Source organism: Schistosoma haematobium, chromosome 6, assembly GCF_000699445.3.
Source record: "Schistosoma haematobium chromosome 6, whole genome shotgun sequence".
NCBI classification, from domain to species: Eukaryota; Metazoa; Platyhelminthes; class Trematoda; order Strigeidida; family Schistosomatidae; genus Schistosoma; species Schistosoma haematobium.
Window position 1 is genome coordinate 12,327,963 of NC_067201.1, and position 25,329 is coordinate 12,353,291.

General features: G+C 36.0%; 2 protein-coding genes across 2 annotated transcripts in view; one reads left to right on the forward strand and one right to left on the reverse strand.

The window, feature by feature from the left end:
- TK2_1 (thymidine kinase 2, mitochondrial) overlaps nucleotides 1–15,205 on the forward strand; it is a 36,217-nt gene extending 21,012 nt beyond the window's left edge. The window contains exons 15-17 of the mRNA XM_051208301.1: nucleotides 4,371–4,633; nucleotides 11,158–11,548; nucleotides 14,655–15,205. Coding sequence (XP_051065487.1) covers nucleotides 4,371–4,633; nucleotides 11,158–11,548; nucleotides 14,655–14,738 — 738 coding nt within the window. The 3' untranslated portion in view covers nucleotides 14,739–15,205. The remainder of the gene's footprint in view (nucleotides 1–4,370; nucleotides 4,634–11,157; nucleotides 11,549–14,654) is intronic.
- A 2,637-nt stretch (nucleotides 15,206–17,842) lies between these two features.
- On the reverse strand, nucleotides 17,843–19,904 carry H2AFV_1 (Histone H2A.V). Its single transcript, XM_051216866.1, has 3 exons — nucleotides 19,799–19,904; nucleotides 19,684–19,761; nucleotides 17,843–18,393 (listed from the first exon to the last, which is right to left on the reverse strand). Exons 1-3 carry the CDS (start codon nucleotides 19,799–19,801, stop codon nucleotides 18,079–18,081), a joined length of 396 nt encoding a protein of 131 aa, XP_051065488.1. The 5' UTR covers nucleotides 19,802–19,904; the 3' UTR covers nucleotides 17,843–18,078.
- Between the last annotated feature and the right edge of the window lie 5,425 nt (nucleotides 19,905–25,329).

Here is a 25,329-nt window from a genome sequence, read left to right on the forward strand (position 1 = left end):
TTTGTTCCTCCCTTCTTGAATCTTGTCCAGTGTATCAACAGTGATCTGTGGTGGTCGGTATTCAATATAATCCTTAAACTTCGTATACAGTTCATCTTGATAACCGTCACTAGATAACGCCCCAACGGTATATTAATCAGAAGGCAAATACGAAGTGTCAATTATGTTTATTGTGGAACCACACACAGATATCCAAAATTGCAGGTGCGTTAAACAAACATGAACGAGTTGTGCCGAAAGGCAAGCAGACAAGCGAGCGAGCGATCGAGTGAGTCAGCGAATATGAGTACGAGTAAGCGAGTGCAATTAAGCGTGAGAGAGCCATGAACATGAATAACATGGACATTTATATACATATTGAGATGAATGAATCATCGAATCAATTAAGCGGTTAGTAGTAAGGCAGTAAGCAATGCTCAAGCATACATGTTCATACATTCGCAACAATAATAAAGATACAATGATAAAGATAAGTTGTTGTTGTACGGATGACTCAGTTCGTTAATAAGTTAACAAAATGGCTTAACCGAATTAAATGTGAACAAACTCAATCTCACGTGAGTTGCTATGGATCCATTCGTTTTGATGGTGCTTCTTGTGGCCCAGAACCTCATGACATGTTGAAGTGATTGCCTCTTTTATCCCATTCCAGTTGCTCTCTATAGTAGTTCCTTCTCCATTGAGTAGACCATGAAAGGCCTGGAACTTATTGCTGAGGACTATCTTGAATTTGCTGAGTTTGTCAGTATCCTGAAGAAAGGCCGTATTGAATATTTGTGATATTGTCCGCCCAATTGTCCAGTGCTTCTTGAGTTTCAATTTCATCTTGACGACCAGCAAGTGATGATCTGGTGCTATATCAGCTCCTCTCTTGGTTCTTACATCCTCCATCGTCCTCTTGAACTTTTTGTTGATGCAGATATGGTCGATTTGGTTCTGCGTAGTGTGATCCGGTGAAGTCCATGTGGTTTTGTGAATGCCTTTATGTGGGAATATAGTGCCGCTTATGACTTGTGTATTGAAAGCACATAGGTTTGTAAATCTCTCACCATTTTTGTTCCTTTCTCCCATCCCGTGTCGTCCCATGATGTCTTCATATCCGGTTTTGTCCATTCCAACCTTGGCATTTAGGTCTCCCATCAGAATGGTTAGGTTCTTTGTTGGGCAGTTCAAGACGATTGACTGCAGCCTATTGTAGAATTGATCTTTAGCGTCTTCATTGTAGTCGTTGGTAGGCCCATAGCATTGGATGCTGTTCATTGAAATGCCATCTTTCTTTGTTTTGATGTAGGCTTTGATGATCCTTGGTCCATGAGATTCCCATCCTATAAGTGCATTTTGTGCTTGTTTGGACAGCATCAATGCAACTCTTTGTGTATGCGAGGTATTTTCTTCTTCATGGCCGGAGTATAACAGAAGCTCTCCTGAAGTTAGTCCTTGTTGTCCAACTTTTGTTCAGTGTGTTTCACTGATCTCAAGCACCTTTAGGTTGTATCTCCTCATTTCTGCAGCAATTTCGAAGACTCTCCCGATCTCCCACATTGTACGAGCATTCCATGTACTTAAATAAATATTTGCTCTGGTTGTCAGAAGGGGCATCTGCCTCGTGACTTCCGAAGGAACTTGGCTTTTATCATGAGGCTTCATAACTCTTCTAAATGAAGACCTCGACTCTCAGGGCAAAGTTTAAATGGTTTGAATTATTTTTTTCCGGTTATCGTTTTCTTAGCGAGTTAGTTTTCTACGGGATGGGGCCGCTAACCTCATGCCCAACCCTCCTCCTTTATCCGGGCTTGGGACCGCCAGTAACCCCCGGAAGGGCTCCAGGCAGAGTTCTCATTTTAATAAGTTTCTAAATATTGAAGATCGTTTGTGAATAACTTTTAATTTGGAATATTGAATTAAGGTTACAGTAAAATTGCATTTACGTTACCACCTTATTATTTGTTCAGGATTCGATTTTCCCAAAGTAGTGACAATCCATTGTCGGTTAAGAAGTTCAGCATCGCAAACTTTAGTTGCTTAGACCTAACATCATATTATAGCTATATAATACAAACCAATTGTGCTTCAAAACCGATTCTAATCGTTTATTTTGATGTGTTTTTGTAAGGATTATAACCTGTCATGAAATCATTAAATGAGATTATTTACCGGTTATATGCTTGATTTTAAGTAGTAGTGTAGAGAATAAAATCTCAGGTGTGGTAAATCAGTTTATTGTTTAGTGCAAAATCATACAGTGCCTCTGTAAAATGTGAAAATCCTACATTAAATACATAATTGACAATTTTTTTAGTTGTCCTTTACATACTCAATCATTCTTCTAATTCTCTTGTTATTTCGATCGTTCTTCATTTTCCTGCTTGTTCCCCTTCATTTCAATCTTCCTCTGGTAAGCATCCCATTTCCTATTCCTGCTACATACTACTTATATCTGTCTGTATAGAAAATACACTTCACAGCCGAAACATTTAAGTCGATCATGATTTATAAATTTTAGTTCGCGCATTGTAAAAAGTGACAGTTTTTTAACTGGATTACTGATGATCACAATATAATTGGTTACTTATTATAGGTACGAATTAAAATGGTTTGTTTGAAACTATTACAGCTTTCCTTATTTTAGTTAAACGAATAACTAGTCATACCATATCAAAGAATTTCAAATTATATTAATTTTATAATTTCCCTTACTAAAATCTTTAAAGATCGAATAGGTATTTTCGCATGTCAATTGTATTTTAAATATTTACTGCCTGAAACATAGTTTTGTCGATAACATTTCGAATGAACTATATACGATGAATAAACTATACACGATACTATGGGAGATCATGTGTAATATATTGTTGATTCAGGTGAATTAGAATTATGTATTGAACGTAAATTGGTGTTATGTCTTTTATGAACTCAAGACAAATTTACTTACGTATCCCGACAAACTGCAGTAAGATGGAAATGAATAATGTACTTTGTGCATAAAGTGAACTGTAAGATGGTAGTTGGAAGTAGTCCACAGGAAACCTTGAACCTACGTTTCATACTATTTGGCACTCGTCAGGGAGATGCACTTTTAATCTAGTGGAAGCTAATGCTTCCCGGAGGATTTAATCTCTTGTCGCCCAGTAATGTTACTACTGAGCTATCCGGGCCGCAGGTGACCGCCTGTAGGACTAAGATGTATTTACAAATGATTGATCTCTGGTGTGTGATTTAATACACTCGGGAGCATCAGTCCCATCAAGACCACAGATATACCTTGCTGAAGAGTGCTAAATAGCATGAAACCTAGGTTCAGCGTTTACCATCCACTATTTCCAACAACCACCTTGCATCTCAACATAGTGCACGTGGTGTTAAGTCACTTAGACCAGCGACCATGTTGCAACTTAATCGATAGAATTGGGCCAGCACGAAAAAGGACCCATCATATCCAGTGACTAACCAATGTTCAATGAAGTAGACTAGTTTGCATAAATATTATGTCGTCATTATTGTTTGAGCTTGTTGTTAAATTGTTTTGACATATTTTAAATGGGGGGTTTTCTGACTTCAATGTGATTGAATCTTTAACGATGTAGACGAAATACAGATCCTACTTATATTGTATATATTTTATCTATAGAACACTGGACACGAGTGCTTCGAATGTTTATGTTGCAAACATTCGTTTCGGTGGACGGACGGAAAGATGAAAAGCAGAATTCTGGTTTTGGTTTCGTGCAGAGGTCTTGAATGTAGATCACTGAGAGATTTCAGCCTGAAAAAACAGTTAATAACTAATCACAGATTTAGGGTGTTTCTACAGTGGAAATTTATTTGTGACTTGTGACTCTAAAATCGACATGCCATCTCTACGTAACCATTTTATTAAATGTAAAAATTAAAACAAACGAATTGCTTTGCCAAAATGTTTCACAATTTGTCGTTGTTGATATTCAAGATTGCAATTATTCAGTTTTCTTTGCTTTTTGTGTATCCTGACCGAACTGTCTCGATATATTGTTATGCTACATTTTTTTGTTTGAAGTGAAGATTGGGATGCACGTTTTTCCCTGTTTGATATACCCATTAACTGGATGTACCTATAACTCCATTAATATCTCAAACCCAATATAGTTCTCTTCCAGTGCTTAACATGTTATCCAGTGAATCTCCATGGGAACATTAATACTGAAATATATGAAAATTCTGCTGATGAAACTCGACGAAAACGAAACATTCAATATGAATTCCACTACTAATCATATATCAAATAAACTGAAATGAATTATACACTGATTTTGTATTTTATCGTTATTTATTGGTAACAAGAAAACAAAAAAGAATGAAATTGAAACTTCTTATCATTTTTTTAATTTGTTTAGGTTGAAGAATTAAAAGCTTGGAAAGAATCCATTTCACTTAAATTGACAAATTCTACTTATAAATCTATTGAATTTTCTTCTAATTATACTCAAACTGATATACAAGATAATTATCATGATCAAAGACAAGAACTAATAATGGAGCATACATTGAATAATGTATATCTATTGAATACAAAGAACAGTGACGATAGTAATAATTTAAATTGTGTTCAATTATCTAATAATATGATTGAACATATGGAAAATGATAATGAATTGAAGTATGTTGTTGTAGATTGTTTAAACTGTGTTTTTGTTTTCATCTTTGTGTGATTATTGAAAACTGATGATCAAATTTTCCAACAATAATAATAATAATAACAAATATAATAATAATAATAATAATAATAATAATAATAATAATAATAATGGTAACCTGTAATCAATGAAATTAAAACAGATCCGAAAAACAGACAGATATGTACCTATGCTATATTGGTGTATTATTGCGTAACATTGTAAAATCAACTGTAGAATTTAATTTATCCTATAGATATTCTACAACTCCGTCCGGAGCCCCTTCGGGGCTATTGCTGGTCCCAAGCCCGGATAAAGGAGGAGGGTTAGGCATGAGGTTAGCAACCTCATCTTGTAGAAAACTAACTCGCTAAAAAAACACTAACCAGGAAAAAATAGTTCAAACCATTTAAACTCCTTAAGGTCAAAGGAGAAGAGGAAGATCAAAGAACACCTTACTCCGAGACATGGAGACAGGCATGAGAAGAATGATGAATAACAATTGGATAGAACTAGAAAGGAAGACCCAGGACAAGAGTGGGTTGGAGAATGCTGGTCGACGGCCTGCGCTTCATTGGGAGTAACAGGCGTAAGTAAATAAGTACAAGTATTCTACAAGAGCTGTGAACGTGATACTGACGACCCCACAGAGTCTTTGTAAAAGCTCTAGCTAGAACAAGGACAAATTGGCTTTAAACTTTATCTGTTTCTAAACTTAATTATGAACAATTTGATTGGTACAATAATTAAAGAAATTCAAGTCATTAAGTGGAACACACAAATATACCAACCGGTATCACTTGTCTTATGGAAATGAATATAAAAAACTATGAGTCATGCTAATAATGTCCTTCAATGGACTGGTTACAGGAAACAGGGATAGTCTACTGATTGACATGGTAGGCGTTTATACAAGAATTTGATTGGTTGAGCTATGGACATAGTTAATATCACCTTCAATTGGAAATATCACCATTCATATTTTGATTCCATAGTTAAAAAATTATAGTGTTTAGTACGACTACTGAAAAGATTTTAAGTTTGATTTTATACGGAATCATGTCTATTTACTATTGACTAGTTTTTTTTTAAGTGGATTCAAACAACTGTCTAATACTCATTTTTATCAGAATGGGTTTTGTGGAGATTTTAGAGATTTCGCAGATTGAAATCATGAGTCAGTTGAAGCTCGACCACCATTGAAAACCTGGAAGCACTGGACGGCCGTGTCGTCCTAGTATGGGACTCCTCAGCAGTAGGTCTTGGGTTCGAGCCCCGCGTGGTGCGGGATCGTGGATGCGCACTGCTGAGGAGTCCCATACTAGGACGAAACGGCCGTCCAGTGCTTCCAGGTTTTCAATGGTGGTCGAGCTTCAACTGACTCATGATTTCAATCTGTGTAATACTCATTTATTTGGAAATTTATTAGCATTTGATATTGTTTCGGGATAAAAATTTCTTAAACCCTTTATCAAATTAAATGATCACTAGAAACGCTTCAAGTGAAATACTTTGTTTTTTTTTTAGTTGTTTATTAGAACTGACTGAATATAAAGTTTTCTTTTTTTGAAAGGGTTAACATTTCAAGATTTGTGGACAGCTAGCGAAAATTTGAAGTATGGTCCGTTAAACACTTTAACTTAAGGGGATAATATTTAAATATACAACAAATTAGCGTGTAAATAATAATGGATTATCTGTTTTATTAATGATTTGTAATTGGAATGAATGAAGTTTGTATCAGTGCTTATTCATCTGTTCAAGTGTTAGTTGCTACGATAGAGAATTATGTAGTATAGTGCAAATTCTGTGTTGGATATTAGTTTATTTATTGAATTGAGCAGTACATATGGTTTGAGAAATAGTTTAGTGAATCATTTTATTTCTGTGTCATATTGTATTTGGAGATTTGTAATATTAGAATGATTTTTGTACATATAGGTTTACCGTTTTTAAGTAGCATTGATGTGTACTACTCAAATATAATAAGTCTATATAAATAAAAACATGTTTCATGGGTATCCTCATTAAGTTGCTTTTGAATAACTGACCTGGTCTGAATAGACTATTTTAGATTCTTTTCTTCTCCATATACTTTCACTGTATTTATCTGATATATTGCAGTATTATTTGTTTAAGATTTACCATAAATTAAACTTTTATACACATAGTTCCCTTTATTATTTTAAAGAGAGTAAGAACAAAGGTTGGTGCAGAATAATATGAATTCATTTTATTTCGTTAGGTTCTCATCAGCTGCTTACAACCTAAAATATTTGAAATTTAACGTTATTATAGGTATTGACATACTTATACATAAGAGGGTGATTAAGGATGCACATATGTATCATGATGTAGCGAAGATTTCAATATAGTTAATAAGGTCATAAAAATTGTTTGTTTCGAATAAATAAATTTTGGGAGGGAAGGTTCCAGAACATTGAGATAGTGATTAGAAATCATGGAATTAAAACACATTAGACGATTATGTAATGAAGTAACTGAAAATAATTTAATGTTAATAAAGAGAGATATGAATTGAAATTGGTCAGTTATGAATGATGTAAGTATAAAATTCAGAAAGAGTTGGAATGACGTAATAAAAAATAAATAAAATAAAAGGGGGGTGGGGTGAATGTTGGTGGCTACTAGTCAAGTGCTTTGACTACTAAAGCGTAGCTCAACCAAATGATTCCTGTTGTATGAAGCCGTGATTATCTATTCAATTTATACTGTTAATGGTTACTACTATTATGATTTCCTGCAGTTTGGGGTTGTGGAGTTTTTCGAATTTAATTGAAATCATGTACCCATCAATGATAAAACATTGAAAACCTGGGAGCATCAGACAGCCGTTTCGCCCTAGCATGCGGCGCCTCATTGGGGTGCTCCCACGGCCCAATACGCGGGGTTTAAACACAGGACTTCCGGTCTTTCGCGAATGCCTAAACTTTAGAATATTGAGCTGGCGTTTATTGGTGTTAACGTCTAGCTTCAGCCAATCCCCGATGTTGTGTGATCATCCATTGTCTTTAGTGTTTATTTGCCTCATACCCGAAACGTTTGGACTCCACTGGTCACGGCTTCCCACTAGAACTTCGAGAATTCCCTCAAAGCTAGTCACTAGTGAGCACATGATAATTTCCAATTTGGAGTTGTGAAAATTTTCGAATTTCATTGAAATCGTGAATCGATCAATGTTTTTTCACGCAAAACCGATGTTTCTTGGTTCGAGTCCTGCGTGTGGGATCGTGGATGCTTACTGCTAAGCGGTTATGATTTTCTGTAGCCTATAATGGTTCTGAACGGATGGGGGGTTTTTCAATATAGAACATGGTCTACGCAAACTAGATAGATCAGGTGACTAATAAATTAGAACACTTCAAATAAGAAATAAAAAATAGACCTTTATGTTGGCTTGATACTTTCTTGACAGAAGGTGAAATCGTAGTAAATCAACTTTAGTTATTTAGCTATAATTGTGACCTAGAGACACCACAATAGTAGCAAACCAAAAGTAACAGTAACAAATATGATAACAGGGAAAACCAATGGATTGGAATCAAGTTACTAAGGAATTCCTTGCACGCCAGCGTTACTATTTATTCATAATAATATATATATATATATATATATATATATATATATATATATATATATATATATATATATATATATATATATATATATATATAACTAGATAATTTTTAAGCCTACTTATCTATTGAACATCATGTAATAGCTTTAAAAATGAAACAATCAGTTATTTGTCCATTATAGAACATTGTTTGAAGGATGTGTTTTGACAATTTAAGTTTAAAAGAAATAATTTTATAGTTGAATTCATTGAGTCAATTGAAGCTAGACCACCATGGACAATCTGGAAGCACTGGACGACCGTTTTTTCTTAGTATGGGACTCCTCAGCAGTGCACACACAAGATCTGATAAAAGAAATAAGTTACTGAAGAACAATAATTGTAAAATGATGTAGAATGATACGATATCGCTAATTAACAATTGACTACAATTTTAGATTATTAACCAAGTCACATGGTAAGCGTTTTTCTTAACGAGTTAGTTTTCTACGGGATGAGGACGCTAACCCCATGCCCAATCCTCCTCCTTTATCCGGGCTTGGGACCGGCAGTAACTCTAGAAGAGCTACAGGCGGAAGAAGAAACTACTATGAAGGACAACTGGAAAGGCATCAAAGAAGCACTAACTTCAACGTGTCAAGAGGTTCTGGGCCTAAAGAAGCATCATCATAAGGAATGGATCTCTATAGAAACACTGGACAAGATCAAAGAAAGGAAGAGCAAGAAGGTAGCAATTAACAACAGCCAAACACGAGCAGAGAAAGTCCAAGCACAAGCTGAATACATAGAAGCAAACAGCAAGTGAAGAAAAGCATTAGAGCCGATAAGAAGAAATACGTGGAAGAACTAGCAACGACGGCAGAAAAAGCTGCAAGGGAAGGAAATATGAAACAGCTTTACGATACAACGAAGAAACTAGCAGGGAAATACAGTAAACCAGAGAGACCGGTCAAGGACAAAGAAGGCAAGCCAATCACTGAAATTCAATAACAGTAAAAGAGATGGGTAGAATACTTTGAGGAAGTCCTGAATAGGTCGGCTCCAATGGATCCACTGGACATGGAAGCAGCACACACAGATCTTCCTATAAATGTCAATCCATCAACGACGGAAGAAATTAGAATGGCCATCAGACAAATCAAGAACGGGAAAGCAGCAGGACCCGACAGCATACCAGCTGAAGCACTGAAACCAAACATCGGCACAACCACAAGCATGCTTTACCTTCTATTCAAAAAGATTTGGGAGGAGGGACAAGTGCCGACGGACTGGAAAGAAGGACACCTCATCAAGATTCCAAAGAAAGGAGATCTGAGCAAATGTGAAAACTACAGAGGCATTACGCTGTTGTCAATATCAGGGAAAGCCTTCAACTTAGTGTTGCTGAACCGGATGAAAGACGCAATAGACGCCCAACTTCGAGATCAACAAGCTGGATTCCGTAAGGATCGATCGTACACAGACCAAATTGCAACACTACGGATCATCATCGAACAATCAGTTTAGTGGAACTCGTCACTATACATCAACTTCATTGATTATGAAAAGGTATTTGACAGTGTAGATAGGGGGACGTTATGGAAACTTCTTCGACACTACGGAGTTCCTGAGAAGATTATCAATATTATCTGGAACTCATACGATGGACTACAGTGCAAGGTCGTGCACGGAGGACAGCTGACAGATGCATTCCAAGTAAGGACCGGAGTCAGACAAGGCTGTTTACTCTCTCCCTTCCTCTTTCTTCTGGTGGTCGACTGGATTATGAAGACCTCGACATCTGAAAGAAAACATGGAATACAATGGACAACTCAGAATCAATTAGACGTTTTGGACTTCGCAGACGACCTAGCCCTCCTATCACGTACACACGAACAGATGCAGATGAAAACAGCCAGTGTAGCAGCAGTCTCTGCATCAGTAGGCCTCAGCATACACAAAGGGAAAACCAAGGTCCTCAAATTCAAAACGAAGAACAGCAATCCAATCACTCTTGATGACGAAACTCTGGAAAATGTAGAATCCTTCACATAACTGGGAAGGATCATCGATGAACAAGGAGGTTCAGATGCAGACGTAAAGTCAAGGATTGGAAAAGCAAGGGCCGCATTCCTTCAGTTGAAGAACATATGGAACTCAAAATATCTGTCAACCAATATCAAAGTGAGAATCTTCAATACCAACGTCAAGGCAGTTCTACTGTATGGAGATGAAACTTGGAGAACTACAACAACCACCATCAAGAAGGTACAAGTATTTATGAATAGCTGTCTTCGCAAGATACTCAACATCCATTGGCCGGATACCATCAGCAACAGCCTTCTCTGGGAGAGAACAAACCAGCTTCCAGCTGAAGAAGAAATTAGGAAAAGACGATGGAAATGGATAGGACATACATTACGCAAATCATCAAACTGCGTCACGAGGCAAGCTCTAACTTGGAATCCTGAAGGGAAACGGAAAAGCGGAAGGCCAAAGAACACATTACGTCGGGAAATAGAAGCACATATGTAAAGGATGAATAACAACCGTAAGGATTGCCCAGGACAGGTTTGGATGGAGAATGCTGGTGAGCGGCCTATGTTCCTTCACGAGGAGTAACAGACGTAAGTAAGTAAACCAAGTCACATGAATGTAACACTTTCATGAGACCATAATAATATTAATGAATAATACAATTAGGTTTTACCCATGTTAAATATCTTGTGCATATATTTAGAATATTAAATGAAAAAAAATTATCTATTATCAAAATGTATTTACAATTAGAATTACCCTTATCATTTGTATCAGCACTATTTCATAATGTTTGAAATAATATTAAGAAACGGATATGAATGCTTGAAACATTATTATTATTATTATTATTATTATTATTATTATTATTATTATTACTATTTACTTCGATAGAAATAATTCAAACAGTCATTTATCAAAAATTATTGTTCAATTTAATGGTACCAAAGAAGAACAAAATGAGAAATTTTCTTATGAACTGAGCAAATTTAATGAATATGAAGAAGATAAAACGTTATCTTCATTTGCTAAAATGTCTAATACAGAACTTTCTCAAATATCAGAACAACATCATACTTTGCATTATGATAATAGAAATTTTGATAAGAATGAGAATAATAATGGAATAGTATTAATGAATAATATATTACAACGATCGTCTTATGGTAATACTTCAAAAATATTAGGAACTCATCGAGACATTGAATCGAATACTACTGTCACTGATTCTTATGATCTTGAAGATTTTTCAGATTTGGAACTTGTACGACAAGCTGCTTTACAGGTATAATTTTTGTGTTATTTTTTAGTTGGATAATTAGCTGTGTTGTTACTATATTTTTTATCCTTCCAGAAAGTTTGTCAAAGGTTAAAGTCATATGGAACTCTGTACGTGTAATGAATTTTCCGTACATCACTAACCCCAGGAGTTAATAGCACTTACTCACATTTTGTGCCTATTTTCTAATGTCCCAGTTAAAGTGTCAAAGTAGGCTAGGGCTTTATGAAACGGCTAAGATGTTAATGTCAAACATTTCAGTAGGAGATCTATTAATAAGATCAAATGGTTATTTATTTGTCTTAGAGTAACTCTGTAATAAGTTAAGTTTGTAAACTTCCATTCCTTGCAAGATGATAGGGGTGAAAAAGAAACTATGATTATCTCTAAGTCTTGCGTGTGTGCTTCACGTTTTTCTTACGCCGCTTATTGTAAACGCACCAATTTCCGTACTTGTTTATTATCATACCATTGATGTGCGGCAACAATTTCCTTTTTTTCCAAATCTCAAATCAAAGTAATCGAAGATTAGGTAATCGATTAAAATCAACTTGAATATACAGATGAGATTACTTGATGAACTAATTACACTTTTTACCCCTCATGGAGAAACATAGGCTCCCCACCAGAATTCTCCATCGAACGTTGTCATGGGCCACGAATTTTGTTGCAAATATCATAGAATTTATAAATTATGGTAATTTACTGTCGTATATTTTAATTATATAGTCGCATAATTTGTGAGTTATATCTATGAAAATAATTATCCGAGAGAGAAAACTCAAGTTCAATAGGCTTATTGTTAGCGGCATATAAAGCATAACAGTGTTTTAGTCTGCCTGAGGAAATTTTATAGTTATGTTCATAACGTAGTATTAAGTATTATATGATCCAATCCTTTTTTATTCTATATGAGACAGTTTCATTTATGTCTAGAATTGTATTTATAGGATGTTATTAGTTATCACTGAAATGCCTTTCTTTTAACCAAAAATCTAATGAGACATTTGATCCAAATATTCGTGGATTTAGGTGCATATATTTGGCAATGTGTTTATATTTATTGTCAGCAAACTTATTTGTGAGGATAGTTTCAGCTAGTATTTGTTGTATGAAACATATAATTATTTAGGTTATATGGATAATGTTCATCCTGAAGTGTATTCTCACTACGCATCAATATCACCATATGTGTTTAATAATTAAAAATGAAGATGTACTCAACAGCTGTCTTGTTCCGATTTGACAAATTTCGGCAGTGTCTATACACACACAAAATGTACAACAAAATAGATAAATCAACTTTGAATTTCTTGACAGGTACAAAATCTCTAAACCATTGAAATACAATCAAATGTTCTACATTCCTATTTAATCTCAAGTTTTAATATTACGCTATTATCATTCCATTGGTGCTGTCTGTCGTTTACTTACAATATAATTGAATTAATCGTGATTTGTCCGAGTTGATGTGAATTATGTAGTCAATTGATCATCATTTATAAAGAAAACTGACTTAATGCAAAGCAGACAGGGTAACTAGTCAGCACTAATGGAGGCTACATACAATAATACACAGTATGTTTGTCACAAAAACAGACGTTCTATAAAAAAAACCTTGGTAGTTTTAGGTGTCGAACTTTCTAGGTTTATTCAAGATCAACCAGTAGAACTGTAGTGAATGATAACTCAGATGGGGACAAGTAATTTATTGTTTAATGCAAAGTTACAGAGTTCTTTCGTAAGATACCAAAAAGCATAAATTAAATACTTCATTTGCAAATGTATCGTCAATTGTCCTTTACACGCTTCACGATTCCTCCATTTCTCAATTCTCATTTCCCAAGTTCCTTGCTTTTTCCTTCAGTTCAATCCCCTCAACCTTCTTTCAACAGACGTTCAACTTCTGATTGGTATTACATACTACTTATATCTGTCAAAATAAGCACATAAGTATACTACAGAAGTACATTTTTAAGCCCCGTTACTGCTTATTATATCTGTAACTGTTCATAGTGAAGGTTAAATTTATCTTATATCTTTTTCATGGTAAATTCCATCTCGTTTAACTACAAATAATGATTGTTGTTAGAGGGTATTATGCAAATTGTCGAATTTAAAGTTTCTCATCAGAAACTGATTTTGTTTAGATGATTAGTGAAAACCAGAAGGTACTGGACAGCTGTTTTGTCCTAGTATTCCAATTGTTATATAAATATCACTAATGGTAGCGGATAATGGTTGAACTGGTGTGTCTGGGGACGCTGATCGTTGCCACGAGCTAAGTCTACCAATCAGAATTTCCGATCACATTTTTTCACCCCGCCTCTGCTTTATGAACTATAGCCTAGCTTCCTTATCTTAGAGGAATGATACGTTCTGGCCGACACAACACTGAGCTAACGTAAGCTACACTTCTATTGGTCGCCTATCTGTGGACCTTACCTCATCCCTAGCCTTGAGCCTCAGGAGAAGTCCGTAAACAAGCTTCTGTTGTTATTATGTTTCAATCACTCAGTCCAGCCAGCTAGCACATTAGCTATCTCAAACAATTGTTAGATTCTATACGCAAATTGTCAGATCGCAAAATATAGCAAATAACGAGTCATGATTTCATCACTGTTAAGCCATAAGTAGCAGATAACGAAGCAATAAGTACATAATTTCCTATTAGTACTATGTGAATGGTAAAACGCATAATGGTTAATAGGTCCATTAGGTCCACTGGAATTTTACAATAAGGAAAATCTGAAAATACAATAATGCTGTCATATACCGATTGTGTAATAAAACTATCTGTAATGATAATATGAAAAAATGCTTCTGAAAGTTCCAATTTTATTTATACTCGCTTCCTAATAACATCAGAAATATCACGAGTTAATTGGAGTTAGGGATTTGAACTACTGGATCCCAACTCAGTGCTCTGGTTGTTAAGCGATTGCATTAGTGCTTGATGATAGTCAATCCTATCTCTTATAAGTTTGTTGGTGTGCACTGTTGAGATATTTTATGTTAGGACGCAAAAAGTATCCAATCAGTCTTGGTTGTCTAACCGAAGTTATCTTAATAAACCTGATGCTTTTTAAATCCTCTGTTTTTTTCCTTAAAGGCTATGAATTTAGACTCAACATCAATTGATGCAAGTCTTCATAGTAATTCATCTCTGTCAATTGTAACATCTTCAATTTCATAATCGAATTTGTTCTGTCAAATAGGTTTTCATATCAAATATCATTGTACAGAAACATATATATATATTCATACAGGTTTTAATTAATCTAATGTGTACACTATTTATTCTTAATTTTGTTAGCATTTATGAACAACAAAAAATTACTGACGAATTTTGTTATTGTTGTAGGATGTCTCTTACAAAAATATACAACATATGTGTTAATACTATACAGGTTTTCTTCAATTGCTCACAATCTAAAAATAATGGTAATAGTTATTTCTTTTTTGAAAAACTAGTGTAAATACTTAATATCATTTTATTTATTTATTTGAATACATAAACATTGGTAAAAAAAAGGGCACCAAAATGTGTCACACAAAGCAGTTATCATTAAAGTTGTGTGTGGGCGGGATACTCCCTGGGTGCCTAGACAGAAGCCGTTGGTTTTTTTTAGGGAGCCACCCCTCGAAACTTTGGCTTGGAGGTCTAATCCACATGTCGACGGAGCAACGTTAGTAGATGCGATCCTATGTTAACTGGTGATCAAGAATAGATTCATATGCCATTTGTTCCTCCAGGATCTCGAAGTCCATGAGTGCAGTTGGTTAGCATAAGGTTCTCCCGAATTCCCTAGGTGGATCCTTCGTACCCACCTTATATCATAGTGTTAGAAAAGCTCTCACCAGTTTACTTTAATGACAAGGGAGAAAACCAAGTATTGAGATATTTTAAGGGATATTTATATGGTTGAGTGATAATTTGTTAAATAATGTGGATATATTAGGAAAAACGTCTATTCTTTCCAGTGCTTGGAAACGAGTTACCGGTCAGTTCATATAAGTGGACAAGAACAAAGAGGATGAAGTCCGGTAGGTTTGAGAAAAATGTCGGTACCCATGAAGTTGTAACTAAATGTTTCATGATTCAAGATCTGGTGATATGATAGATTGGGTTGAATACATAATAATAAGTAACAGATTGTGTTTAACAATAAAGTAAGTAGATGTTCTTCCATCTGTTATAGATCACCGATCACTAGACAACACAACTTAGCCTATGACTATAAGGAATTACGAAGAAGGAATACAACTCGGCACTTACTATTGATCGATATTGGAACTGGAATGGAGAGAATATAGGTGATTTATTCTGACTAACCTAGAAGCAGAATAAATCTGATAAAATTACTCACATTATATAACTGCGTGAATCGAGATCTCAAGTTGAGAAACTTCTAGTTCATCAATCGATCGTCAAAAAACTGGATGTAATTAAACCATTTCTTTTTACTAAAATAGTTGAGCCAAAGCCTACCGACCAGAAGTTTACAACAGGTTATTACTTGACATTTTAAGGTCCCCCGAGGTTACTTTATTTCAGTTCTGCTCGGTAACTTCGAGACATTATTAAAACATGTGGATAAATGATTGTCGCACCCCGAGCTCCTAATTTTGGGGAAGTCCCCCAGAATCTTATTACACTTTGGGGAAGTGCGCCTATATTTATTAAGAAAACCCAAAAATCCTTCACGATTTTGGGGATCTCCCCAAACATTGGTGAAGATCATTCGACTTCCGGAGTTTCCCCAAACTTGGGAGATCGGGATAAACCAGGTGACCCACGTCATAATTAACTAGGAATATCCCATTGGTAAAGTTCATGGGGACCAACAATTTATCACTTTAATTTGTTTAGTTATCTAGTTGGTATCGCCAAATGATGTAGATTTCGACAAAATCTGACATCAGATTCCAAAAACACTATACCCGTATGCTCTGTACATACCCAATGGGTCGTGAATAAATAGTGAAGTGCTTGTAGTGGTAATTTGCCTTAGTTAGGAATTATATATGGGGTTTTCATCATGAATTGACATCAGCTATAATGCCAGAAATTGATTTAGCCAAATAGATGAGAGGCTTTAGCGTCAAAATTCGACATGTTATCTTATACCTGATTTATTCGTCCACAAATTGCAGTCAACTCGCTTGCTCACTCGAGATCAAATCGTAATTATTACAGTAATAAAAACATCTTTTATTTGAGTCTTATAATTCATAATCTGACACTTCAAATATGTAGAGTTGTCGTTTTTGGAGGGATAATTCCAACCTGACCGAGTTACAATAGCAACTCACCACGCTGATGAGTAGTCAGACTCTAAGCCTGGCTAATAACTATAGATTATTTTCAAAAGTTAATGCTATAGACTACCCAGAAATCATCTTCATAGGAACTAGGGTGTCGCAGAGAAACATCACTGATTGTGAGCAACCAAGTTACTTAGAACACGAGGCGTGAGCAACTGGCGTCACTCACATTTCTTACATTGCACCAAATTTAATTTAGAGAACTCAGCAGTGCTGCATAGAGCGTGAGTCAAACCTCAACCAACAGGCCGACCAAGCACTAGTCAGACTAACGAAGGAGTAACTGTCGGCCCAATAGTACATTAATCACCAGTTGCTATCAGTCAAACTCCTACCCAATTAGCTCTATGCAACGCCAGCTTCGACCGTAATAGGCAAATATATTCTAAACGTGGACGACTAGTTTGCACAAGTGCATGTACCAACCACCCACGCGTTACTTTTGATAGACTGAACTACCCTACATATCTAGGCAGTATCTCTTGTGGCTTAGTTTAATCGCACTAGATTTAGCGCATATCAGTTGACTCAGTTACCGTCGCAAGGCATATTTACAATAAGACCAGCACACCTGCGTTCAGAGTCAAGGTAGTTTTCTAAATGACGATTAGCAAGCCAATGGGTGACAGGCAAAATTTTTTGCAAGATATTACTCGTAAACCGAGTCCCAGCCTAGTTTAGAACAGCAGTTTCAAGTTCATTTCAGCGTCAGATGTCGAGGAGCCAATGTTTACGATGAGCTTCCATTACGCAAAATCACTACATTCAACTAATCTTAACTAGTGGCAAAATAGGACTGAATTTAAATTCTTACTGTTTGATTTAAACTCTAAGAACTTTGATGAAAACTGACCAGTTGTACTCGGATTAACACAAACCTTTGGCATTAACAAACTAACAGTTCCCTATGATATTTCCAGTTCCTATAGAAAACTGTAACTAAGGATGATAAACTCAAGAGTAGAACTAATGCTTGGTAATGGTTAAATAAATGGAAATTAAGGGAATGGGAACGTGATTTCGACATTTACTTACAAATATGAACATATGGACAGATAATAAAATAGGTCTGAATAAATCTACTACTTCACACATATAATGCAATAGGGTTCATACGTTTGAGAGGAGACAGATGCCCTCTTCAAAAATAATGTAACATCGATAGAAATGTGAGAAGTAATACAATAAAATTCATGTTATGAATCTTGTTACATTGAAAGGGGTTTAGGTGGAGGTATTTTCTTGCCGATAAGGGACTTGTGGATGTGGGGGATAACACCACCACCTGCAATGGTTGCCTTGATCAATGTGTCAAGTTCTTCATCTCCACGAATGGCCAACTGTAGATGCCGAGGTGTTATACGTTTGACTTTCAAGTCTTTACTTGCATTGCCAGCTAATTCGAGAACTTCTGCAGTCAGATACTCTAGAATAGCTGCCGAATAGACTGCAGCAGTAGCCCCAACTCTCCCATGGCTAGTAGTGCGTGCTTTCAAATGACGATGGATACGACCAACAGGAAACTAGAATAAGAGAATAGGGGGACGTAGAAAGTTTATACAAACACGATTACTAGGTATCGTTAATTTCTATTTCATTTTAAAAGACTAGATAACTGAGTCAAAAATGGTTTTCGATATACGACATGAGACTGACTTTTACTGAATGAAGTGCCTGTTTTGCAACTCCCTGATTGTTGTCCAGTAGAAGCTTAGGGGAAGCTATGGGCAGATGAACTGGAACGTAGTATTACTTTAGTGTTGAAATGACGTGTCGTGATACACAGAAACAAGTCGGAGTCCGCACGATGATCATGACCTATGATTACTTGAGATAAAAATTAAAATCAGTAGCGATCGCTCACTTCTGTATACCGTTCTCCCTTTGTATACTGAATCCCTGTATCGCACTATATGTATGACTTTTCTATTAGACGAAACTACGCATTTATGCACGAACCAATCAGATCTGGGATTTGGGCACGAAATTCACCAACTCATTTGGCCAAATACCATTTTGGTATTATAGCTGATATCAGTTCGTAGAAACATCATATCTAATTCCCCAAACTAATATATGACCCTGATAAATAGATGGACAATCCAAAATCGTTTTAGCGTCATCCATAATCTCACCTAACATTCTATGTTCACATTTATCTAAAATGAAAAATATAAACCTAGACGGTCACAAAGGATACTAACTCCTAACTACCCTGCTTCTGATTACTTTTTATTACTGATACAGACACCCATAAGTTAATATACAGCAAAACATATTACACTCGAAATAAACGTATTCATTGGTAAGGCACTGCACTGCTAGACGTTCCCTTGGGAGAAATATTTTATCCGCTTGCTTATAGATTTCTAGGACTCTAAAAACCCACAGATATAAAGAAACTTTGTTTCGAAAAACTGATAAGATTTGGTACTTAAATTTCTAAACAACTCACAGGACCTTGAATTCATTATAGCTGACAAGTCTGTCGAATTATGACTACTAGTAAACGGACTATTCCAAACCCTATACATTAAAGAGCAACTATATTGACGATTTTACTTGTACTGTACGAGTACTTATTATTTAGTATACAATGTGGAAGTGGTCCTCGACCAGGTATTGTTGCAGTATCTATAAGGAGGACAAATCGCATGATTCTCTATCCCGAAAACCGGAACATATATTACAATGTCAGTACCTTTTGGAATAAATCTTAAGTTAATTCGGTCAGGGAAATGATTGTCATCCTACCATAAGAATGATTTGAAAGTTGATTATGATAAACGTAGTTCAGATCAAAGAAGACTTACTTGAAGGCCTGCACGATGTGAACGAGAAATTGCCTTGGCTTTTGCTTTACCAGAGTCCTTTCCAGCTTTACCTCCTGCCTACATACAATATGGTTGAGAAATATATGAGACTAACCATTCGCGTTACGTTTTGATTTCAAAACCGGGTAGCGACTTTTCCGCGGCCGGCGAGTAATTATTTAAACAAGTCACAATTAACTAGTGGAGTGAATGTCTTTACTCCAACACAACATTCGAATAACCGTTTCCCCCTACTTTTTTTCACAGATAGTATGGGGTATAACCATCTAATAATCAACAGTTTCAGCTTCTATATTCTATATAGGTGTTATAAATTGTTTTAGAAAGTGGTTTTTTATTTATTCTAAAACTGTTCTCAAGTTCCTCTTGAAAATATACATCCTTTTAATGCTGGGGTTTGTTTAATCAGCATCGAAAATTATTTACAGTCACATATATCTCTATGGTCTATATGTGCAATTTCTCCTCATTTTTGTTCTGGCATTTTGATTTAGTTTGATATATCAAACGTTTCGCTTCTAAGTTGTTCGAAATTGTGTTTTGTTTAGTCACATATGGGGTTATCTAAAATTACGTGTAAGTGCAGTGAAATGTCACTGGGTAGGCATGTCACTCGTTGTCAAACGATTTACCACTGCTCGTCAAAATCGAGGACAGCTAGCTGTCATCAGATGATTGCACGTTATGAACAGGTGGCTACAATATTGGTCGCACTTTGTTTCTTCAGGCCGTTCTTACTGATAGGTTTTCTCATTAACGTTATATTCGTTCTGTACGGCTATCAAAATATCCTCGGCACATGAATACGATGAATGTTAAATTGACACTGATTATTACCGGGCGGTGCGACTTCAAAGTATACTAGAAGTTCACACCATTCTTGTCCAGCTCGAGTAAGCGTTTACTCATCTATTCAGCTCACCTACATTGGTGATCTTCAAAAATATGAGCTTCATGTTGCTCTGTTGTGATAAAGTACTGCTGTAGTATAAGTGTTCTTTACCTGGAAGGTAACGTATGTTCTTCCCAAGCACAAATCAGGACCTAGAAACCTGACCGAAAACTACAAACCTATAAATATCATTCCAGTTGCATCACGCATAATCGAGAAAGTGATGCAAAATCAACTATCTGATCACCTACTTAAGGAAGATCTAATAGACCCGTCACAACATGCTTTCACTAGAACAAGGTCCTGCAATACATACCTGACAGACTTCTTTAACGAGGTTACTCGTATACGTGACCAGAAGAAACTAGTGATTATACTATATTTCGATATTAAGAAAGCCTTTGATAAAGTACCTCATAATCTTCTAATCAACAGACTGAAGTCAGTTGGAATTATAAACCTCCTATGACTATGGATCAAGTCTTTTCATTCGAACAGATACCAAATAACCAAGAATAACTGTACAAAATTACACCTTGACCACTAACCAGTGGCGTTGTGCAGGGTAGTTTCTTGGGTTCATTGCTCTTTATAATCTACATCAACAATATATGCAAGTACTTTAGCACAGGTAAGACTTATCCCTATGCCGACGACTTAAAAGTCATCTATAAAACTAACCTTGCGATGTACGTAGTACTATGCAAACAATCCAACACGAACTCAACATGGTAGACGACTGATGCAAACGCTGGAGGTTGGGGCTCAACACAGAGAAATGCGGCTGGTTATGCATAGGAGACACGTCTCTTAAAACAAAACTAACACTTAACAATAACACACTGCCCAGACTGGCATCAGTAACTGACCTAAGGGTATATTACTCACACAGTCTTAACTTCTCTGAACACATCTCAGCCAAAGCATCTACAATGCGGAAATTGCTTGGCTTCATTCTCTGTAGTTTCTATCAAAATGAATCTAAAATTCTTCTTTATAAAGTTTGTGTAAGACCTGTCGTTGAATACTGCTCGTTCTTATTTTCCGACGTACACTTATCTGATATACTAAAAATAAAAGGAATACAACGATACTTCACCGGCGAAATACTTAAGACTGACTCAGTCGTTGACTACAGTTTCCGATGCCAAAGCTTATGAATAGAACCTCTGGAAAAGAAGGCTTAGGTCTAATTTGATCCTCTGCTTTAAACTACTCAAAAACCATGCTTATTCGACATGTAATATAGTGCCTGCCCGAGATCCACATGAATACAAACTCGAAAACAAAGTATCTACAAACGTTTGTAAAACTGCTTGATCAACCCCTCACTTGCACTGATCTAGCATGTACGGACACATCTGCTCCTTACTCAGACACCATAGGCTCTCTACATGTCTAGACCAAAACAAACTTCAAGTTCAGTCTGCCTTATTTTTCCTACTTTGCAGTTGTATTAGTTACTTTTTCCACCCTATTTCTCCACTTGAAGTAGACAGGTAACTCACTGGACCTATCGATACTGTTCAACTAAACTTGGTCACTGAGGGACACTCACTACCACCCTCAGAAAGTCAAGAGGACCGCACAGTCGATTGCCTATTACCAGTGGTATTGCATCTATGGAGCCTGTTACCCCTCAACTGGTTCGGACAGCACAAAATAACATCAGCATCAAGTTAATGTGAGTTTCTTCCTGTTTATTATTTATTAGCCTTTTACTCTTCAGTACACTATGTTGACTAGCAATTAATATTATTTCTCCACTCGTTACCTTATCTACAACTCATATAATTCTATACTTTTCCGCCTGCTTTAATAAACAACTATCCTACATTATACCCTTCTTAATGCTTATACTCTGATTGGCAAACTATACTTTATACTATAGTGAATAGAAGCACTGCATCGATGCCTTACCCACAGTCCATAACTTGAAACTGCATGATAAGATTGTAAAATGGTACTTAAAGAAATAGTGTTTTCCAACAGGTTGTGAAACACAGAGAATTGTGTGAGGTATAACATATATCCAGAAATAAGCTAAGATGAGCCGAACATCAAAAAAAGAGAGAGGCTGGAGTCACTGACCAGCAATGATCGATGGTGAGGGTGATGAATTCAATCCCCCCATGTTTGTGGGGCAGAACATTCTGTATGTATCGAGCTCTTTATGATTGAGAATAAGTCAATCAATCTGTGATATAGATTGTCTTCCTATGGCCACCACTCAGACTCATGTTTCCAATTTTAATCTGGATTAGCTATTCTACTAAGACAACCTATAGCATGCTAACTCGGACTTTTACACTAGGAGTGTGTGACTGGCATGGGATGGAAAAAAAGCAAGAAAAAACTTAGACAATAAAGTAGTTATTAGTATTCCTAACACTTCACCTTCTAAATGAACACTCCCTTCTAATAAACAGCTTTCCTTGTACCAGCCTTGATTTCTTTTCCTTCATGTGAGCCTACTCCAACTTGTTAAACATAATAATTCATTGTTCTTTAGTACTACATTCTCTTATATAGAGCCTCCGACTTCATTTCACTCTAACAAGAAATAATATGAATTTAACCTCATTTATTACACCTCTGTCTGTTCTACTGCAAAATGTTGAGCAATGTTTGGTGTTCATATCCAGTTGCCTTGCTGCTCTTCAGTTTCTTTTTTTTCTTTCTTCAGAATCTTGCTCTGAGTGCACAGATATGGAACTTCTGACGTCTGGAACAAACTTGATGTACGCGTCTCCTCAAGGCTATAATTTACTATAAGCGTTCTACAAGTCTACTTTATGACAAATATGAACCTAATGAGTTAGGAAGCATGCTGTGAGCCAACAAATGTTGTAATTCTTAGATCATGGCTGTAAAAATGGCGTGTACCTGCTCATGCAGAAATATATTATTATTATTATTAAAAGTCACTACATCAATTATGGCTTCATCAACGATAATAAGCCGTCTACACTTATATTACATCGCCTTCTTTAAGAAGATATACAGTGGATTCGAGAAGAACAAGCTGAAAAAAGTTACGCCTGATCAATATGAGACAGTTTCGGTATTTGTGGAACTCCTGAGTACAAAATAATCAATTAATGGAAGCTGAAAATATGTAGCTTTGATATCATCAGATATCTGCACTGACATTTTAAACTTCAACGAGTTCTACTAGATGATCGTGAATAAGGAACTCGGAAAAATTAAAGCCCGGCACATGGCATTCTCAGAAAGTGTATAATATGTTCTCACACAAGATAATCATCTGAATGTAGTTCACAAACAAGCTAACCAATTAACTGAATCAATTGGAATCTTCCTAGTCTTTTATAATGTGAACAAAGTGTACAGGTGGTGACTAAAATTGTGACAACATATACAATACGAAGCTAATGCGGACGTCTATAACTGTAGTTTAGCGTTTTCTCGAGAAGCGAGGTCCTGTGAGGCGCGAAATAAGCCGAGCTTTTGTATATACACAGAAATCAAACCATTGTAAGATACTACATTCTGTCTGAAAAGTCGTTACACGTCATGTTGTACGTTTTCATGGCTGTTTTGGCTGACCAGAGTTTGTAACTTGTAAAAAAGAAGGAATTGAAATATATTAAAATAAAACTGCTAAATGTATTCGATTCTGACAGCGGTACTAGTGGTACATACAAAAGGATGGAATAGCATATATTGACAGTAAAACTTTAAACACTGGCAAGATAAGAGAAACTGTTTCTGCTTGCCAACTGGAATGAAATCATATGAATATTTTCCGTTGTTTCTAGACCTCATGATATCACCGAAGTGGGGGATTTTGTTCTAATTTATGCTTTACTAGGTAAAACCCATACTTTGCAATACGAAAAATACTTCTGTCAATGAAAGAACATCACTGTGCTCAAGAAAAAAGAAAAAGTTAATTCCATTTGTTCAAACATGGGTGGCTAACCGTAAAACAGTGATTATACATGAAATGCAGTGAATTAGTGGTTATTAAAAGCAAACATTCATAAAACCCGTGGAGTGGGCTAGAATTTCTGTGATACAAGACGAAATTGACCAGTTTATACAAAAATAACCGAAGTACGGTGTCTCAAAATGGCAACTGCCTTTAGGTAATCCGAAGTAAAACAGATGTGTGACAGCTATTAAAAAAATGACGACATCAGGGAGTCAGTCAATTTCAGAGTCTGTAGACACTACAAAAATATGATGACTTCGAGTAAATAAGAAATATGGATGTGACGCACCTAAATACAGATGGCAGTAGACGAAACACAACTTCCAGTGGAAAACAGAGAAATGCTGCTGTATGGAGCACACACAGAAAAACTCACACATAAATACAAGAAGACTGCTACAATCATACAATTGAAGAGTCACCATAGAAACTGTCAGATTAGTAGATAGTCTGACAGGTGTTAGATGTTCATGAATTGTCTTTGTTGTTGTCGTTTGTTGACGTTGAATTTAACTCACATCGTAGTCATGCCGGTCATGGATTGATGTCCTGTAGAATAAACATTGGGGTGATGGTGAGTGCAGTTGTTTTCCTAAGGCAAATTGGTGTTCCATTGACGTAAAGGAGAAAATCGAACTTGATTTTGATTTATTTACTGAAGGATCGATGCCAACACAGTATTCTATACAGTAGTGTCCAATAAAGATATTTTGATGGTTGCCGCCACACAGTAGATGTTCTAATACAAAAAACAGTAAAAATGAGTCATCACCTA